Below are 21,151 nucleotides of genomic sequence, written 5' to 3'. Positions count from 1 at the left end.
TCTACTTATAAAGGATAGGAACGCAGATGCTACTACCACAGCAAGAAGCTGACTTAGTCCAGACAAGGAAAAGACCCATTTTTACATCTGAACAATGGAGTCAGGCTGCTAATCACTGGAATCCTGGAGATAAAGGAATTTCTAAACAGTTCACACTAAATGCAGGAAATCTGCTTCACCAGACAAGGGGGCAGATGATCTGTTCCATTTTGCACCCTATCTTTGCACACAGCCGTGTTAATGGGCTAGACACTTGGCTGTTTCCTTCACGTGAGTGCCTGCTGCTGGATTGGCAGCTTTTACCAACAAGTGCAAAAACAAAATATGATTCCAGAAGAGAATCATGAAAAGAAGGTAATCATATGGCAAAGGTTTCCCTAGCATCAATTTACATTGATAGTCATTGACACACCACACAACATTTGTGTGCCTTTAAACCTAGGAATTTCAAGTGTTTTGTGTTTAAAATTGATATAAAGAAATTAATCACTAGAGTCAGAGCTAAGCTCATGCAACATGGATTTGGGTGACCCCCCCACATCCCTGCAATCCCCCCCCCCCCCACACCCGTATATGCTGTATCTTTTGTCTCTTTATAGCTGCATTGTTTTGCACATTTCATATATATTGGTATAACATAATCCTGGTTTATATAATTTAACCATTCACTTAGGAATTATTAAAAAAAAAGTGAAGTGATCGCTTTCATAATTAGGAGTCTTTTTTTTTTCTTCGCTGTTGATGAATAATTCACCGGAAAGGATTCTTAACATTATATGGCTCATCTAAAGCGATTGCAGAGTGAAGAGGCTCCCACTGGGAGAAATGATTACCGCTGAGGCTCAGTCTAGTGTCACCTTTCACAAATTTACATAGAACACAAACAGCACCCGCCATGTCGAGAACAAACTGCGTGCTTAAAACTTCAGGCAACTTCACCCCCTGCAGAACCTTGGCTGCATCTTACACTGCAAAATTAACAATTTTGGAGATTTTTGGAAAAAAATGACTTTAATTATTATTGTAATAGAAGTAACAATTCATAGATTACAGGTTATGAGGGTAACATCCTCACTACTTACTCTTGTATTATTATGGAATAGAAACAAAATATAATGAAATTGTTTACATGGTAAACCTAATTATTTGTAGAACAGAATGCAGCAAAAAATGGATGTTAAATATAAAAATCTTCCCTGATGCCCTCCTGTTTTCCTGCAGACTGCCTATGTGGCTGCATGAAATCATGACACAAGATTCAGAGCTCATTCAATGAATCAATCAATATTTATTTTCTATAGCACCTTTCATAATGGCAAGTGCTTTTACAATGTGATCCAGTAGTCTGCCGTGAATGGGCAAACAATTGTTGCTGTTTTATAAATATACACTTGTGAAACAGTTTAATTTTTAAGAGGAAATATCTGAAAAGAGCACAGAAATGTTTTAACTTTTATTTAAAAAAACATGGCCAGTACAGAATCATACTGTGTGCCTCGACCTGCATTAGAATAGTGGTTGTTGACCCCCACCGCTGGCGGCTTTTTAGCTACATTTATAATGCAGGATTTTTTGGAGTGTGTGCAGGTTGATGTTTTTCTGTGACTGGTTATCCACCTTAATAAAAGGATAAGTGTCTGTGTGTCTGTCCGGGTGCCATGTCTCTGTCATTCCAAAGATGGCTCATCGCAAACATTTTTAGTAATAAAATGCATTGCATTTCTCATTCCAATAGATGGCACCTCACAAAAATGAACACTGCTTTTATGAATCCCATAGCAAATGGCATAAAACAGAGACGTATGCATTGCATGGTGCACTGCAAACGTTAGCACTGAGGCCTACATTGATTACTTAGATTTAGACCCATCTTAGATGTACAGCACAGCTAGTCTGTTTATATAAAATGCTAATGTCTGTCCATCATGAACTAATGGGGTAGAACCTTGACTGTGGTCTTAATGGAAAGCTTGTGACCTGATATGTTCTGGAAATATTAAAAACAATTAGGTGGCATCAACATGGAGGGCAGAAAAGTTTATTGTAATTACAGAATGGCTCCCGCAAACCCTTCTATTGATAATCGTCTGGGACACAGTATATGCATGTTCAGAATTCATAATCAAGTGTACAGTACGTTCTTATGTTTGTAGACAATGGGTGGAGAGTTTATTGTTGTTCATAGCTGGCTTTTATTTCAGGAGTATAAGTCTGCATTTCACTAATATTTAATAACTGGATATTATAAATCCAATTAGTGTTTTTACACAGACAACTTTCTAAAAAGACCAGGAAGTGAAAATGAAAGGCTGCCTTGATATCTGAGTAAAATGCTTATGCCCATAATGGTAAGTAGCAGTTTTAAGAGAATTGATAATTTGTTTTTTATCTTGAATTTAGTTTTTGGCAATGCAGTTATGATTGCTATACAGTCCTTCTCAAAACTACGACCAGATATTTCTTTAAATATACTTTTATTTTTTTTTACAGTAAGTCTAGTTTTCTCTGCTGAAATCTAAATTTCCAGTCACTTTGCAGACCTCCTTTATTGCATGTCCAAATGTGAGGCAGAGAAAAATCATTTTAGCCTTCAAAAATACAAGTGTTCACACATGTCAAATTCTGAGAATCAAAATTGTAATGGAGATGGTATCTGCATACATGAATATGGTTCTCAAAATCCAGATTACTTTTTTCTAGTTGAAAAATCGAGTCAAATGTGGCTAAAAATTGGAATGATTTTGGTTGACACTGGCAATAAAAACAAAAGCCAAAATAATACTGTACAACATAGGCATCTGCAACCACAATAACACTCTGCAATGCAGGCCTGTGGAACTCCAAACAAGAAATTTTCTGGCAGCATAATTCCCTTAATTCACAATGCCAGTATGCTTTAGAAATGTGAAATATGGGAATTCCAATAAGACTGTATGGAAAGGGCAGTATACACATGCTTTTACCCAAGTAATACTTAAGTTTCACAGAAATATGATTTGCCTAATTTAAAAATATTTACTTTTTGGGAAATTTTTAATTTTAGTGACCAACTGGTCCTTTTTTGATTGGAAGACAACAATGTGAAATGACATATATAAACAACAATAACTGGCAATAATATAATGTTTATCTATCAACCATAATCTTATTTTGCAAATGATTTTAAATTGCTCACAACTTTCATATATTTGCATGTTTTGAAGATAGCTAAGCTACTACCCAAATGCTGCTATCCAAAAAAACTCACAAATGTTGCTCACCTCTGTGACTTAACTAAGCATGTGTACCATGGGATGGCTCATGCATAAGCTATTCAGGAAATATGACAAAACATTTGATATCTCTGGGAAGGAAGAGCCAAGCAGATGACTGACATAAAGGTGATGTGTTCATGGGACCACTTTGAAATATACAGGTTATTGCAAGTTTCGGGCAATGGGACAGAATATTACTGACCATTATAATGCGAGCATTAATGCATCCAAGTAAGCTGAAGAGTATTGTTGCAGGCCAAGGAATCAGGCAAGAGTATAAATCAAGCAAGTTTCACACATATGTTGAACAATTTTCTTCCCTCATATTATAGAATGGCATGACTTCGAAATAATGAGCCACAATAAAAACTGTTGTACTTGTGTCATGGGCTATGGCACAATTATTTTTTATAGGTGAAATAACAGCCTAGTCAGTCTTACGTGTAAGATGGATTGCCTGCATTAACATTTTATACAGGAACTGGCTGATGGTAACCGGGACTGAGGATTTATAAAATGCAAACATGGCCCACAGTATTGTTTTCTACATTAAGAGAGGTATGGACAAATGATCACTAGCTCCAGAAGGACAAAGGCCCACTAAATGGTTAAATCTGGTATTTTTAATTAAAATGTATTTGACAGATAATTTAAGTCAAGAAAACCTAAAAGATTTGGACATAGATTTTTTTAGATAACTATGAGGATAAGTGACTTTCTCAGGATCACACAGTGAGTAAGAGTTGGAGTGAACTGACGAACTTCTAATTTAAAGTCCAGTGCCCTTGCCACAACAACATACTGCCAAGTGTAACTGAATACAATAACTTTAATTGTCTGTTTAATAAACCCGTGTAAGAACTTAAGCTTCCAGTGTGTCAAACTGAGCATATAGAATGCATAGCCAAGTCTATTCCTCTACATATTAAAGGAAGTGTTAATTACTGAACATGGAGGTGATGTTTTACTGTAAAATATCAGATTGTGTGGAATATTCCTTAGATGCTCACAGAGACCCCCTATATGTGTAAATAAACTGAAAAAGTCCTAATTGTTAAAGTGAGTGTTGAGTAAATGTCATTTAGATATGAATTATGCATCGGGAGGTCAACAGATAGTTTGCAACCACCATTAGAGTATACGGCTATTCTAAATTACCAGAACACTTCTAACATTTCAATTGTGAATTAATCAAAGGTGAAAACATTTGAGCATGATGTTTTTCAAAAAAGTCCCTCGTACTAGGGTGTTGTACCGTGTTAGCCATTATGAATGAAGTGAGAAGTCAAGCAAAATGACACCTTTTATTGGCTAACTAAAAAGATTACGATATGCAAGCTTTCGAGGCAACTCACGCCCCTTCTTCAGGCAAGATGTAATGTTGATGTTACATTTTGGCTGAAGAAGGGGCCTGAGTTGCCTCGAAAGCTTGCATATCGTAATCTTTTTAGTTAGCCAATAAAATGGGTCATTTTGCTTGACTTCTCACTAAAAAAAGTCCCTTGTAAGGTTTTTATTAATCACACATCTTTGATCTGGGAGGTCTGCTTTGAAACCAACACATTTTCTGACCAGATCACCATCTAGAATTCTCTTGTTCTGTTATTTAAGTTATTAGTACATCATTTTGCTAAAAGAGCAGAAAATAAAAAAAGGAAACCTTGCTAGGCTAGTCTTTCTTAGCTACTCTATATTGCTACACTTCCTCATGGAAAATTTGTCTCTTTGTAATTCATCCATCCTGTTATCATCTCAATTTACTTAGTCCATTACAAGGTCATGGGGAGCTGAAGCCCATTCCGTCAGACTCAAGGCAGGAGTGTTAGTCTATCACAGGGCATATGCATGCATATACACATCCATGACTATTCATCCTGGGATAATTTAGAGATGTTCATTTGTATAGTCTTGCAAATAAAGCCTCCAGTTAACTTTACACGAAAGTTCTGTAATGTAAAACTGTGTCTCAATTGTTGACTGTTGATTCATTCCTACTGTATCAGTGCTATCTTAAATCATTACCATCATTAGTACAATACCAACATTATCATCATAATTATTTGCATCATTATCAAAATCATCATTATTATTATCATCATCATTATTATTATAATGAAGAGAAAAGGTTTCCATCTCATCCCCTATTAAATACCTCGTGTGTCTTATCTGCTCTCATCTATTAAAACCCAGTAGTGATGGGCGGAGTTGTGAGGCAGGTGAGGGGCGGGGTGCTCACCCTGTAGGCTGTTCCCGTTGGTGCTGGTGCAGGTGGGGGGAGGGGAGGTCTGCGGCCGCACGACGGGGGCGAAGGCGCTCTTCTGTTTGACTGCAGAGATCATATTGACAGGAGAGAATGAGAAAATGCCAGCAGGGGTGGAGGAGGAAGAAGAGGAGGTGTTAACGCTGGATGGAAGAGTTATGGAAGAAGCCCCCAACGGAGGGCTGGAAGGCATGACTGAAACAACAACAACAACAACAGACAAAAAAATCAACAAATAAACAAACATGGAGGAGCAGAGGTCTATCCAGATAGCAACTGGCTATACATTTCCCAACACAGGGCTCCTTGTTATACTGTCAGGGTGGAAAATAAAACACATTGTCTACCTATATAACTAAGCAGTACAGCACATCATTTCTCTGCACTGTACATAGCCCCTCAATTGCTTTCTTTTTTCTTAAAATTGTATTTATTTAGAGTCTAGCCTAGGCTCAACTATAGTACATCTTTCAATATATTGCAGCTTTGTAAAAAGCAATTCTAAATATTGTCTGATGTGGCTGGCATTGTCAGTACTGGGATTTTGAGCAATGCCCCAAAATCCCTCCTTCTTGGCTTGCAAAAGTAATTTGCCTATTTGGCAAATAAAAAAAAATCCTAAAAATAATCAAAGTGCTCAACAGAATACACCATGCAAGAGCCATTGTGATGCTTTCCTGCTGGTACTTTAAAATCTATTGTTCTGTGCAAATAATATGCAATGTGGCTCTAGCTGTACTTATGTTAGCTATTCAATTTAATTTTGTTATTTTTTTCCTCATATCCCACTAACGATAGTTTCAAGCAGCACTGCTTTTGGCATTGGTTCAGGCTCCCCATGACCCTGATTAGGAAAAATTAGGGTGGATGGATGGGCATTCACACTCACTATAAGTTGTCTGTCTAAAATATTCCTACAATATAAATATTTGTGCTATAGGATAAATGGATGCAAGGTCTACAATAAGAGACATCAGTGCCCAGATAAATTTAGATAGGCATAGTAGGCTCAAATAAATAAATAAAAAGAACTTGAATGGGAATGAATTATCCTAATTGAAATGATATTTTAAGCCCTCAGCTTATTCACAGCCTCAGGATGTGCGTTCATCAATAAGGCCAAGAGACAATCAATGTACAAATTAGGGAATTTCTCCAATATGAAATGTTTTTACAGACATTTTATATTATTATATATATATATATAGGGGTGGCGCAGTGGTAGCGCTGCTGCCTTGTAGTTAGGAGACCTGGGTTCGCTTTCCGGGTCCTCCCTGCGTGGAGTTTGCATGTTCTCCCCGTGTCTGCGTGGGTTTTCCTCCCACAGTCCAAAGACATGCAGGTTAGGTGCATTGGCGATTCTAAATTGTCCCTAGTGTGTGCTTGGTGTGTATGTGTGTGTGTGCCCATGTGGTGTGCTGGCGCCCTGCCAGGAGTTTGTTTCCTGCCTTGCACCCTGTATTGGCTGGGATTGGATCCAGCAGACCCCCATGACCCTGTAATTAGGATATAGTGGGTTGGATAATGGATGGATGGATATATATATATATATATATATATATATATATATATATATATATTATATATATATATATATATATATATATATAATAAAAATATACTATTCTAAAAAAATGTATAATGTGGTCACCCCATACTATGTTTCATCAAATACTAAAAGGGGGGATACAGTGATGCAGTGGTTAGTACCAGTGTCCCAGAGATCCAGCATCTTTAGCTTAAATTGTTTGCTTCATTGCTGCCTGTGTAGAGGTTTGCACATTCTCCCCATGGGGTTGTCCTGTGGCTGATCTAATTCACGCACCCCCCTTACCACCCACAATAAACACATTCCTACACATAATAATAATAATTCTTTGCATTTCTATAGCACTTTTCTCACTACTCAAAGCGCTCAGCAATTGCAGGTTAAGGGCCTTGCTCAAGGGCCCAACAGAGCAGAGTCCCTATTGGCATTTACGGGATTCGAACCAGCAACCTTCCGATTGCCAGTGCAGATCCCTAGCCTCAGAGCCACCACTCTGCCTATATACTCTGGTTAGGTTAAGTAGAGACTCTTAATTGTCCCCTTGTAAGAGAGGATATGTGCCTAAGTGGACTGGCACACTGTCCAGGGTTGATTCCTGCCTTATGCCCGATGCTGCCAATATGGGCAGCCCCCTTTAACCCCAAATTGGATTAAGTGGATTTGAGAATGTTATGTTATGGGATGGAAAATCTAAAGAAAATATTCACACACTATGCAATCAATATATGACAGCACATGAGGATTATGCTCAATGTTGTGGTAGACAGCAGCAATGAATGGACCTTCACATCTCTGTTCAGTGTTATTTTGGAGAATTCGAGTGAACAGGATTGGAAAGCTGGTTAGGCCTGTTGTCATCAAGTTTTCTAATTTGCATTTTGATACCTTCTTTAGTATGTGGAGTTAATATGTTTCATATATCTATATTGGTTTCCTTTAATGTTTCAGATGATGTTGGGTCAAATGACCATATATACTGTATATTCCCTATTGGGAATTATATAATTATATGCAAAATTGCTGTTTATAAAAGGTATATCTGTAATTGGAACTCTCTTATTTATTTTAAAATTTCTATATAAGGTTAGATTTTATTCATTTGTAAAGTTTTGTAATGTGCAACTGGGTCAACTTAGCTAACAAATGGACTGAGTGGTTTCTTCTTATTTATCTGACTTCTTATGTTCATAAAGCTAACTACAAGGCTTTCTCCAAGAGGAAGTCCTCGCAGTTCTTTACAATTTGTAAATGGCACCATTTAATTAAATAGTGATCATTTTGTACGCATTAAAGGTGTAATAACTATTTGAGTAGCTGTTGTATTTTAAAATTTTCACACAGAACTGAATGTTTTATTGTTAGCCCATACACGTTAGAAGAGATCAATACAGATTGTTAAGTCAGTTTTAGTAGAACAAAAATGAAAAACAATGTTTTTGTAAAAGTAATTTAGTAAATTGTTACTATACAATAATTAAAGTAACACATTAATATTCTTCCTAAAACAGGCCAACTTTTCCTAAGAGTAATATATGAATTTCTTTCCATCTATCAATCTTTATTCAAGTCCTACCTGATCTGGGATGAGCAGTCATGCGACCAAACATACTTTGCTAGCTCAGTACTCTGAGATTCATTTATCTGATCTACACTGTATGATTTTCTGTGGTTGTGCTATTCAGGTTTTTTTTTTTTTGCAAACATTTCATATTCCAGATTGTACTTGATATAAATGTATTCTTATGATTCAGTACTATATTATGCATTCATCCATTCCTTATTTCGTTTTTTCCATTTAAAGCGCAAGGTAAATACATGAAAATATTCCATTCATTTGTCAATCGTCCATCCTTTCATGTTCTAAACCTGATCATCTATTATAGTATTGCGATGTGAAAAGTAGGGCCCAATGATGAATGCAACACCAGGCACCAGGGGGTGCACACATTCATACTGTACATCTAAATTCCCTTATACCAAGACAAGTTATTGAATCTTCTGACATCTCCACCTGAGCACCTGAGTCCATTTACTGTGCTGCTATTCACTTCAACACCATGCTGCCCATTATATATTAAAGGGAATAATATCTGAATGAGTACATAGGCCTATTTGTGTATGCTCAAAATGTACATGCAGGCACATTCTTAAACCTGCTCAATCCAATTTATGTTCGTGGGAATGAAAGGCTATCCTAGCAGAATTTAGTGCAGAGAAGAACTTAACTCTGGATGGATTGTCAATCCATCAAAAGCCCTACTCATGAACACAGACACATAGGGCTAGGTGAGAATTACCTGCTGACCTAAAATGCACATCTTTGTGATTGGATACCCTGAAGAAAAACCCATGGAGACATTGGGAAGAAAATAAAAAACTCCACACAGACAGCGACTTTAACACGGAATTAGAATACAGGATCCACAAAGTATCACTGTGCCACAATGCCACCTGTAGATATACTGTATATACGTAAATCTCATTCCAGTTCATGGTTGTGGGGTGCCAGAGCCTATTCCAGCAGCACATAATTTTGTTATTTACAAATGAAACTATTGTACACATTGTATATAACTTGCAAATAAAGAAATTGTGCATTTAAAAGTAGCCTTGAAGAATGCACTCTGTGTCTATAGGTGTGATGTTTATGTAAGAGTATAACTGCCAAAAAGGAAAAAAATAAAAAGCAATGAAGTAAAACATTCATATTAATAAATTAAATAGATGCTATTTATTGGAGATGAAAACATTGAATTTATTTTTATTTTATTTTGACCTTAATCTATTCTCTAAACTTACACAATTGTGAAACTGTACATTATACATATTCAAAATGTTTTGTTTACCTTACAGTGAAGCACATATGTGACATCAGCAGTGCCAAAAAAATGGGCAAGAAAGATAGTGAATAGAAATGAATTGTGTGCAGAAAAAGCTAGCGGTTTAAGAAGTGATCCAATTACAGTTTTCATTACCAAAATGTGAGGAATCATGCAGCATTGAAGAGTTGGGAAAGTGTCTGTTGAAGTTTGTGTGTGCATGCAAGATATCTCGTCAGTGATTATTGTATTATCTTAATGTGGGGTGTCCAGTGAAAAAGAGAAAATATTTTTTTTAAAAAAGAACAATATTTTCCAAGATAAATTTATTAAGATTAATGTTTTACTTCCTTTTTGTCTTGTTTCCTTTCATTTCTGGCTCAATGGATGAGCACTGCAGACTGTATCGATATGAGCTACTTTTAGGTGAGCCACACCAGACATGATGCCTAATATCTATCTATCTATCTATCTATCTATCTATCTATCTATCTATCTATCTATCTATCTATCTATCTATCTATCTATCTATCTATCTATCTATCTATCATTTTAAATGTGTCTGTTTCTACAAATCTGGCTAGATCCTTGCAGTTTATTTATTGGAACAAAGTTTGCATAAGTAGTTATAGATGAAGACAAGTAGGGAAACATTAAAGCTGCATATTGCAGCCACTAATTAACCTTAAGCACATTGAAAAGCAAAATAAGCAAAATTCAAGGTGGCTGGACCTGTTTCTATGGAAACCGCCCTGTGATTAATGAGGGGCCTAAGTCTGGCTGGCCGTTAAGACACTGCATTACATGTGGTTTGTGACCCAGACTGTTGTCTTGACTTTGCCTTCATTTTCCCTACAGTAGAACAAGCAATGTATTCTTTAATATCAAATTAATCTAATGGTATGGAAACATTACATTTCATCTAATTATGCTTGACAACAGAAACAAAATGCTATGTACACATGCTTGAAGAGTGAAGGATGAAAGTGTAGACAAGCAATAGACATGCCATGATCAAAACAGAGGGTTATACACAGTGATCTGCTGGTTATGCATTTGAGCCTTGCACTGAAGTGTGCTGTTAGCTGGGGACACCAGAAACAAGTGAACTCACTTGCGTAAGGTGAATTGGCAGTGGATCCATTCAGGAAGCTCGGTGAACCAGGGACACCCAGGTTGGTCATGCCGGTGCTTCCATAGCCATTCATCGTTGAAGTGATGGTGTTGTAGTTGGACTGCTGTGGGGTGGAACTGGGCGCATAACCCCGTGGGGAGACGCTGTTTGAGTTGCGGGAGTAGCCTGTGTGAATGAAAAGAAACCATTTTCACTGTAGACAGTACTCTGTAGACAGTAAATATTTAATATGATGCTTGCTTTAGAATAGATCTATGATAAACACACTTAAATCAAGCAACTTTGCCTGCATTATTTTGGTATGAGACTTTCTTACCCAAGATGAACTTCAACATTAAGGATGCATTTCAATTATTTGAGCACATTATTTTACAACTGGTGTCTTGATAAGTCACTTGCTCAGGGATTGCACAGGACTGAACCAATAACTTGTGGGTTAAAGTCAAGTGCCAGAGCGATTATACCATACTGCCTGCTGATGATAAGACTCAAAAAAAAAAAATATTTTGTGCAATATGAAAACATTAATTATTTTGATTCTCAGATAAGGCAAAAGGCTGTAGAAACCAGAAAACTGAAATTTCAAAGAAGATATACAGTAAGACTTAACCAGAAAAATGTTGTTACATTATTTTTAATAAATTACTTGTAAACAATTATAACACAACACAACTCAATCACAAAAATGAAAATAATATGACAATTATGATAGTATTTGCATGCTCCAAAACAATTTAAAAAAAAATCAGCATTTAACCTCCTGCTGACAAACAGAGAAATGTAAACAGAGAGCTCCATACGATAAAACACCAAATACATTTTAAAAATTAAGCATTGGCCTGGCATGTTTATTTTACAATTATATTAGTAAGTTCTTGCTAGGTTCTAGTATATTTATGAACAGATTATTGGAACCAATTTTTCCAATTTGATATACTATAGAACACTGCTTCCCAATGAGTTAAAGAAGGTGCAGTGGGTTTTGTCCAGTTAAGCAAAATAAATCTTTATGCAAGAAGTATAGTATAGCATATTGCAACCGATTTTTCATACCACACTTATTACTCCAAATATTTCAGTTAATGCAATAGGAGTAATTTTAAATTCAATTATTTTTCTCAAAATGGAATAAGTATAGGGCATTCCCAAAACATTGGTCTTGACGACATCACTCATGGTTGGATCTTATACTGGGTGTGTTTTTTGACAACTTTAAATGAGAGACGTGTGATCAATGAACATTTTTAGCTGACTTACGACAACAGAAAGGGACCTTTGTCTTAGAAAATGTTGCTGTGCAGAATATTGATTTGGCATGTTTTTGGTTATGTGTACTGTATATTATTTATTAAAGCAAAAACTTTAAGAAAATGAATAGATGTCTGAATTGGATAGAGTGCTGCTGTCTTTCTGGAAAGCTTTCAGCTCTCATGTATTCCATTATGGAATCTCTGGTTTGTCGGAGCATTTTCACTGATATAAACAATCATAACTTCCTTGATTAAGGACTCACCACATATCTACTTGTGCAGTAAAAGGCCACACAGCATTGACTGCCAAAGCAAATGTGAGTTTGTGTTTTTAATAACTCAGTTAAATATTCTGTACTACCACTAACTCTCTCTTGAGTGTTAACTTAAATGTGACCCACTAGAGCTTTGGAATCATTGACCAGCTTTGCAAAGCCCTCAAAAATAGCTGAACACCTCTATCTCTGGACAATGTATGTGTCTCTCTTAATCTGTGCTGACATCTACAATAACTATGACCTACCTATGTATGCCTCAGTTGACCAGAGTCTCCTCAAGCACCCCTCTAAGGTGCTCACTGTCTCTTTAAATGGCACACAAGCTTCTCAGTCCACTTCAGTGTTGAGGGAGCCTCAGTAAGGCAGGAGCTAACTCTGTGCAGGGTGCCAGTATACAGCAGGGCACATACATTGATTCAAGAATCTTTTTGAGCTGCACATTAACCAAACGCATGTGCTTGGGATGTGGGAGGGAAACTGGAATATTTGGAGGAGATCTCACACAGAGAAGGGGAGAAAATGCAAATTCCATGCAGAAATTGCCTGGACTAGGATTTGAATACAGGCCTATAAAGACAGATTTGTGAGGAGCAGCACTAGCCAATATGCTATTGTAGCGCCATTTAAATATTATTGTGTATAGTATACTGTATATTAATCAAATGAAAACAGTGCAGTGTGGCATTGTTTTCTCATAACTTTAGGGCTTTGAGTTGTGAGCAGGTCAGCGTCTTTGTTAAGCCTGCCTGTTCTCCCGGGTGCATATGAATGTTTTCTGTATTATGCTTTTCTTACACATCCCAAATGTATGTATGTATGTTTTATATTAAATGGCAAATTAAAACAGCCTAGCCTGTGTGCATGAGTATAGAGTACCTTATGATGGACTGACATCCTTTTCAGGGCTGCCAGAATAGGTAGCAGCTGCTTGGAATTTTTGAATTGGCTAAACACTTTATGAAAATGGATGGATGGCTTCCCAGTTTTATGATGCGTTTTATGTGACAGTACCTATATAATAATAAACTCAAAGAAAAAGACATGTATCTAAGTGTTTAACAGATTCTTGAAACGCCTGATTTTGAAAATGGTTATTTTTATAAAGAGGCAGTGATTCAGTCTTCTGATTGGCATTTTTATGACATTTGTTTGAATATTTCTGTTACCACTTCTCTGTCAGCAGCTGTTTTTGTTTTTATTTTTTGCACTGCTTGCCACTGATAAATGACAGTTTAAAGTTCTGTTACTGTCAGTTGTGCCAAAACCACATTTATGATCAGAGTAGTAACATAAACAAGTATTATCTCTGGTGTGCTATGCCAAAAAAAAAGTGATATTACGGATTCCTGTGAAGAGATTTACAGAAAAGTTAAAGAGTTCATTTTTACAGTGCAAATTTCCATTATCTGTCACTTCTGGGCTAATTAATATTTTACTGTGTGTGTTCCACTGTGTTTGATGTTAGTATTTATTCAGTATTGGGACTAATATTATTTGGGTTGCCTATCTAAAAATGTTCATGTCTATGTAAGAATAGTTACTAATATCATTTATGGTCATTAAAAACAGACACATTTGTTCAATTTGCTGACCCGTTTCTCACATAAATGGTCAATTACAAATTACAAATATGTGCCAAGACAGTTCACTTTAGGATTGAGAAACTCATCCATAAAAAATTCTGCAGTATACCTAGACCATGAATAGTAAACATCAATGGAGAAAAAATCATACTGCATGACAGTTATCTTGGAAGAGAAGATGATTATGAGAAGGAAAAATCAATCCTTTTTAGGACTGCTAAAACAGAAATGAAAAACCACAATGTGTGTCAAATGAATCTGTGTGTGTGTGTGTGCAAGGTTGTTGTTGTTTTTTAAAAGATATTGATAATGATGAACATGGTGTCACTGGACTTGGATACTTTGTCTGATCTGACAGTTAGATATGAAAGGCAACATATAATTGATAGCGTGTCCAAGAGGGTTGTTCTTGAGCAGATGCCAAACCAAGAAAAATGGAGAAAGCCCAGGTAAAATGAAGAAGGGTACTGAGCTGGACACAAAGTAATAGCATACAAGGGTAGGTAGGAGAGGAAAAATCACAAGAACACCAAAAAAAAAAAAATGGACCAGAACACTCCTATAAAGGGTGGTGCCATTCTCTAGCAGTGTACAACCTTCTCATCTTGCAGACAAATGTAACATTTACCACACTACTTGAACCTTTCTTAGCTATTTGCACAACCTGGTCTACTTTCCTCTCTCCCAGGTGTGCCCATGTATGTCTCTTCTCAGTCAAGTCCAAGTTTGTCTGACCTGTGGCAAGGATGTCCTTTTATGTCCCAACCATCTGGGAGATACTTTAGGGGCTGGGTTTAGTCCTGTGATACTCCAAAGGCTGTGCTTCTTGAGCTTCCCCTGGCACCACTAGGCATTTCAACATCAAACATCATCAAAACCTTTTCTTTTAAAGGGCCAGGCTCATCTGAAGGAGTCTGAATAAAATATGTAGCATCACTCTGGCACCTTGTCCCAGGAGATGAACAATACACCATTTTCCATTGATCCATCACTCAATGTCTTGGTCGAAAGGTAGGCCAGAATATTGTCTAGATTCACAAAAGATAGATAGATAGATAGATAGATAGATAGATAGATAGATAGATAGATAGATAGATAGATAGATAGATAGATAGATAGATAGATAGATAGATAGATAGTTTAGTGTACAGTAGAGCATTGCTAAATTCTCAATATGCATAAAGTAATTTTAGACTGCCATTGACAAGCACTGATGAAAGTGTGAGGGGAGCATTTGTCAGCCATCTATGTAAATTCAAAAAAACTGGCTTCTCCTGTACATAACAGTATTTTTGTTTGTTTGTGTATCAGGAGTGAACATGTTAAAGTATCCATTCATGGGTACAACTAATCTAACTATTCATATTTGTGCTGAGGCCCGTGCTGATCCTTATAGCTCTGAAATGTGGGTATGATTATACCCTGAATGGGATCGGTCTGTCACAAAGTTTTGGCCAATTATTTTGACAAAATCTTTGAAAAATTGATGACAGGTATAGAAAGGTCTTGAGCCATAAAAATTGAGCACATTTGTACTTTTACATTTTCATCTGCAACTTTTTAAAAATAAGCCTACAGGATAATTGTTTTGCCTGAAGAAGGGGCCTGAGTTGCCTCGAAAGCTTGCATATTGTAATCTTTTTAGTTAGCCAATAAAAGGTGTCATTTTGCTTGGCTTTTCTCTACAGGGCTTTCCAACAAAGTGAAAGAAAAAAGATTGCATTTTTAAAGAGTTCATTTCCACAGTGGGAATTTGTAATTGTTTATTTGTAGAGTAATTTTCATGCAACTTGTTTCTGTGTTAATAGTACCACAAAAAACAGCAGGAGTACTAGTGCAGTGAAGTGCATTATGCACAAGCATTTTTAAAGATACAGCACCTAAAAAAAAGACCAACTATAAAAGAAAGAATTGTTTATAATCAGACATGTACTGTTATGCTGAAAAAATTTATTATGATGGTCTTTATTATTATGTATATCATTCATTTGAGATATTCAAGAAATATGCGATTTTGCAGAAAGTCCTGACAAAGCTGCTCACCATTTGCAAAAAAAAGGATTACATCTCTGAATGCTGCAATCCAGGGCATCCCAAAAGTGCTCTGTCAGATTAAGATCAGGAGATAAGGCAAGCACCTGCATTTATTCTTTAAAACCGTGGTGTCTATGACAGCAGTATATGCGATCTCAAGCCAGATATCTAGGAGGTATATGCAGCGGTCCCCTTGCCCTAAGGCCAGCAGCACGTACCGTGTCCCTCACTGTCCTTTCACTTGATTCGCTGTGTCTCACAGCATTTTAAGCCTCTTTACAGGTGGCAGATCAACCATGCCAGATCTATCTAATATGTCAGCCCTGATCTGGTATGGTATTTCGAGAGCAATGAAATCTTGGTCATCTGTCCTGTCGGTGTGCTGCAAGCCTGAGGCTTAATCCATAGTGCCTGGCAATGCTGGCAACAGACCTGGCTGAAGCATGCCAGTGACCCTTTCTATTGGTTTTGGTGACATTCAAGGTATTATGGAGTGTACAGAGAATTGACTAAAGCCAATGTCACATTATGTGACTTTTAGTCATGGGGCATTTTAGACTTGCCAACTGCAGTTGCTGATCCCGTCACCAGACCATGTCAATTTAAAAAACTGATGGTCATGTCACATTTACTAACTGTGTGCTGACCTTCTAGCACAGCTGTGCTCGCCCTTTTTTCTTACAGCAAAAAGCGTGCTGCCGGATGAAGCCGGCACTGTACAAAGGGTTAACAGCTACGGTGAGTTCAGATGCAAACTTTTTTTTTTCCAGTCTGTCATGGTGCATGAAACAGAAGACATCACACAGAGAAGCTTCTCTTCTGTTTGGAAGCTTCAAAACAAGCACATTTCTTATTCCTCACCATTGGATTATTGGTTGAGCATTCATTGGATGTCAGCTGTCATGTACACACAACCCACTTATATGACTAAAGACAAAATCAATCCTGTTTAATTGCGTTGGAATGACTCATGGATTAGTTGGAGTGAGTCATTGGATATATCAGATTATGGTGCACAACTTCTCAGCAGACTAGCTAACATTATCTAAATGAAGGCTACAACTGAAAATTGCTGAAAAACTTGTCTAATGTGGCCTGGTCTTCAGTGTGGCTATTGTTTTGCTGACACATAAGCTTCAAATTAAAGTCAGTTTAAAGGTGGCCTAAACCAGGCATTGTTCTTCTTGCACTTGGCTTTGTAAAAGTTCCCTTAACATGCTGTTTGACAAGTAGCAATGCTTCATTGCACAAGCCGTATTGTTGGTTAGGAGGACTAAAATAAATTAACAACTTTTAGTGAAAATATCTACTACTCGCGTTTTAAGTTCTCCCACGGATAAGTCGGGGCTTGATTTTACCGTATAATTTCCAGTATTTTATAATGTTTGTCATATAAATTGAATATGGAAAACTCACACTATTGGTCCAAGAGATCACGATATGCTAACGCCCACCTGAGAGACTAAACACGGAGCACACTGCCTTTTTTTTCTGTGTATTGTGCCTACGTGACCACACGATAATACCCGAACTATTCCGAAGCGACGTTTGCATTGTTTTGTGTTTTTTGTATCTCACACCCTAATACACCTTTATCGTAAGAGTATCCCTTATCCACGATGGAGCATTTGATCAGAAGAAAATATGAAGCTGGTTTTAAATTAAAAGTTGTTGAAGTGGCAAAAGAAATTGGTAACTGCAATTCTGCAACAAAATTAGATGTGTCTGAGAAACTGGTGCGAGATTGGAGGAAGTAAGATGTTTAAAAAAAATTGTGTCTTATTTTTGAACTGGCGTGTAAGTCGGGGTCTGATTTTATGATTGATTTTTCAGGTTTCAAGACCTGACTTATACGTGAATATATACAGTAACTATAGTTTTCAGATTCTACAAAATGGTTCTTTTTCCATCATGATAGATAGATAGATAGATAGATAGATAGATAGATAGATAGATAGATAGATAGATAGATAGATAGATAGATAGATAGATAATACAATGAAAAAGTATCTACTCTTTCACTTTCCCTATTAGTGCAAAATTTTGACACTGAATGTTCTAACAACCAAATATAATATTTAATAAAGGGCACCAAAGTGAACCAATAACACTTTTTTTTTTACAATTTATGTCATTTGTAAAATTAACAAAGTTGTCCCACATCAAATAACAAAGTGTGTCATTTCACTTTGCTGAAATGACTATAAATATATCTGCTATTTTCTAATTACTGCATTTTCATTCCCAAAATTTCAGGCTCACAGTTTTGGATTTTTGCAGCATTAGTATTTGAACTAAATTATTAATAACTTTTAGGCAAGTGATATATACAGTACATAATTTTTTGCTTACTCTTTCTTTGACCAAAATTACAAATGCTACTTCAAATTGTGGGGTAGTTGCTTTATATGGAGTTTGCATGTTCCCCCTATGTCTGTGTGGGTTTTCTTTTAGTCCTCCAGGTTTCAGATACTTCCCAGGAATGTGCATGTTAGGTTATATGTCTTACTGTATAACGGACTAAGTGGGTTAAGAAAAAGAAATGGAGGTGTGCTTGTTGCAGTGAGCCATAGAGTAATTGAAATTATGAATCCATTAAAATACCAAGAAAACTTTGAGAAAGCAGATTAGAAGTTGAAAATTTATATCAACGGACAAGGTAATTTCTGAATGCAGGGCAGCTTAAATGAACGTATTATCCTAAATGCTAAACATTTTGTTGTCCATTAATTGCAGAATGTAAAATGGGAACTATAATCTAAGTTTGAGGAAGATGAGATACATTGTGTTTATTGCAGCAGGATCACTTCACCAAATGTGTGCTGAAGCTCAAAGATATCCCATCCGCCCCCACCCCCCCACCACCATTGCCTTATTTGATTGCTTATCAGGTTTGCAGGGGCACATCCTCCTGATTAGGTCCTCTCTCATCCTAGGCTTCTTGCAGCTCTCCTGTAATTGGACCAACTTTGATAACACGCGGCTCCAATCAGGGGGCCTAGACAGCTGAGTGGAAAGTTTAAAAAAAAAAAAAAATGAAATATAGATGTATAACAGAAAACAGGGGTTTCATGGTTTTTTTTATCCTCCTTTTCCCCTGTGCTTGGCGTTGCAGGGGCCTACATCTCTTGCGTGCTTTGGCTTCTTATCTGACACTACAACAAGACCTGCAAATATTAAGCAAGAGAGGTTTAAGTGGGCCAGCTATCAGAGCAGACCCCTGCCTAGACACGTCTCTATATTTAAGGCCTGAATTGTTCACGTGTTTTTAGGGAGCTAATAGGAAACTGGCCTATTTCTCCTAGTGAAGATTTCACTTGCACGCTTGCATGAGAAAGAGAGAGACTTCAGCATGAGGAAAGGCTCAGATATCAATTTGCACTTTGACCACTTCCATGCTCCAGCTGTGTCACAATAAAACACATGTTCTCCCATCGCAACTACAAAATGCAGATGTTGTTCATCTGAATAATAGATGAGGTGTTACTTGAACATATGCACCTGCTCTTGATGAATTAGGGTGGAGACTTGGGGTATTAAAAAGAATGGAGGGGCATTATATTGTAATGATTTTCATTAAAGTAGAGCGACATTGCTGGGGTGATGGCTATTGAACCAAACTGGTCCCAGGAGCTTATTGGGAGGAAACGCCTGTCTGCTTCCAAACAAGCCCCGTCATTTCAAGTTCGGATTAGGACCTTCAGAGGAGTTAAAGTAGATGCATGGAAATCATAAAAGTTAACACAGATTCATTAAAGAGATGAACAATAAAGCAGAACAGTGGGCTAAATCATCAGAAAGGGCTTATTTGCAGAATACGCTAATGTCTCAGGCTCAAAGGTAATATGAAAAATCAAAAAGATCACTCTAGAAAGATGTCTTGTATATTAGCATCACTTGTTTGTGTATGCTGGAAATGTGGCGATCATATAGTAGATAAAATTAATTTATGCCTACAGGGGAAGTGCAAGCAAAGTTTGGCAGCTCCTTGCTTATGGAAAGAGCTGACGAAACCTAAAGAAATACTCAAAAATTTTATTTTCGTCAAATGTTACTTTCCTCATTTGGTTGGTACTGATATTCGCGACAAATGTTTAATGTTATGTGTTCATGGAGAATACATAATCCACACATCAAGTCATCCAGACACATGCTCACATGACTTTTTCTAAAATATTGTTAAATAAATACTTCCTGAAAATCAGAGCTGTGCATGCAGAGGAAATGCTACGGGAATGAGCTTTTAAATTTGTGCCTGTGACTGGATGATTTGACATGACGATAATCCAATGAGAGATTTTATCATGGAGTTCCTCTTTGTCCAAATGCTCCACTGTCATTAAACTGTACAAAAAGGATTTACTTATAGGATTCTGTTACCGGATTTTGCATACAGCACACTCTTTTCTGCATTGCTGTGTGATTGAGCCCAGCAAAGGACCAGCATACTGGTACGTATCCCTTTTGCCTTAACCCGATGCTGCTAGAATAATAATGATGCAAGTATTTTTACCTCAATATGATAAGTATTGAGTAGGTTTTTAATTATTTTAAAAAGTCATTCGACTATGTAACACACATTACTTTTAACGTGTTACAATACTGCTCTCGAGATTGTGTTACTGAATTTAGCACTGTACATTCAGCTTGTCAACATAAACATATCGAGACAGATTATTTCAGCCCGGAAAAACAAATAATGCAATCATCTGAGCATTTGCCTCTGGAAATTTATTTTGTGGAAGTTTCTACCTGTGGCTGCTGTAAACATATACATTTTAGGAAGAAATACACATGCAGGTTGACAGAGTGTAACAGACATGCGCAGTAACCCAGTTAAGGGTTTTCATGGCCACATAAGTTGGGTTATTCACAAATCTACCTCAGTTAATGAGGTTTCTCAGAGGCCAGTATACCTTGGACACTTACTAATAAACACTTATTTATAATGTTTCTATTTAAACTTTCCTTCTGCAAATACTCAGTACT

At 36.9% G+C, this 21,151-nt stretch overlaps 1 protein-coding gene across 9 annotated transcripts in view; it reads right to left on the bottom strand.

Moving 5' to 3' along the window:
• Positions 1-21,151, bottom strand: part of LOC114651655 (transcription factor COE3-like) — a 402,694-nt gene that overhangs the window by 5,372 nt on the left and 376,171 nt on the right. For 3 of the 9 annotated variants that reach the window (XM_051928475.1, XM_051928473.1, XM_051928474.1), the window contains 2 exons: positions 10,997-11,182; positions 5,407-5,709 (listed from right to left, as the gene is read on the bottom strand). In XM_051928475.1, the coding sequence (XP_051784435.1) occupies positions 5,417-5,709; positions 10,997-11,182 (479 nt within the window). In that variant the 3' untranslated portion in view covers positions 5,407-5,416. The remainder of the gene's footprint in view (positions 1-5,406; positions 5,710-10,996; positions 11,183-21,151) is intronic. The other 6 variants (XM_028801490.2, XM_028801491.2, XM_051928477.1 and 3 more) reach the window with 4 other exon arrangements.

Source organism: Erpetoichthys calabaricus, chromosome 5 (assembly GCF_900747795.2).
Source record: "Erpetoichthys calabaricus chromosome 5, fErpCal1.3, whole genome shotgun sequence".
NCBI lineage: Eukaryota > Metazoa > Chordata > Cladistia > Polypteriformes > Polypteridae > Erpetoichthys > Erpetoichthys calabaricus.
Note: the sequence above shows the minus strand (reverse complement) of the source record. Positions and strands in the feature narration are given on the sequence as shown.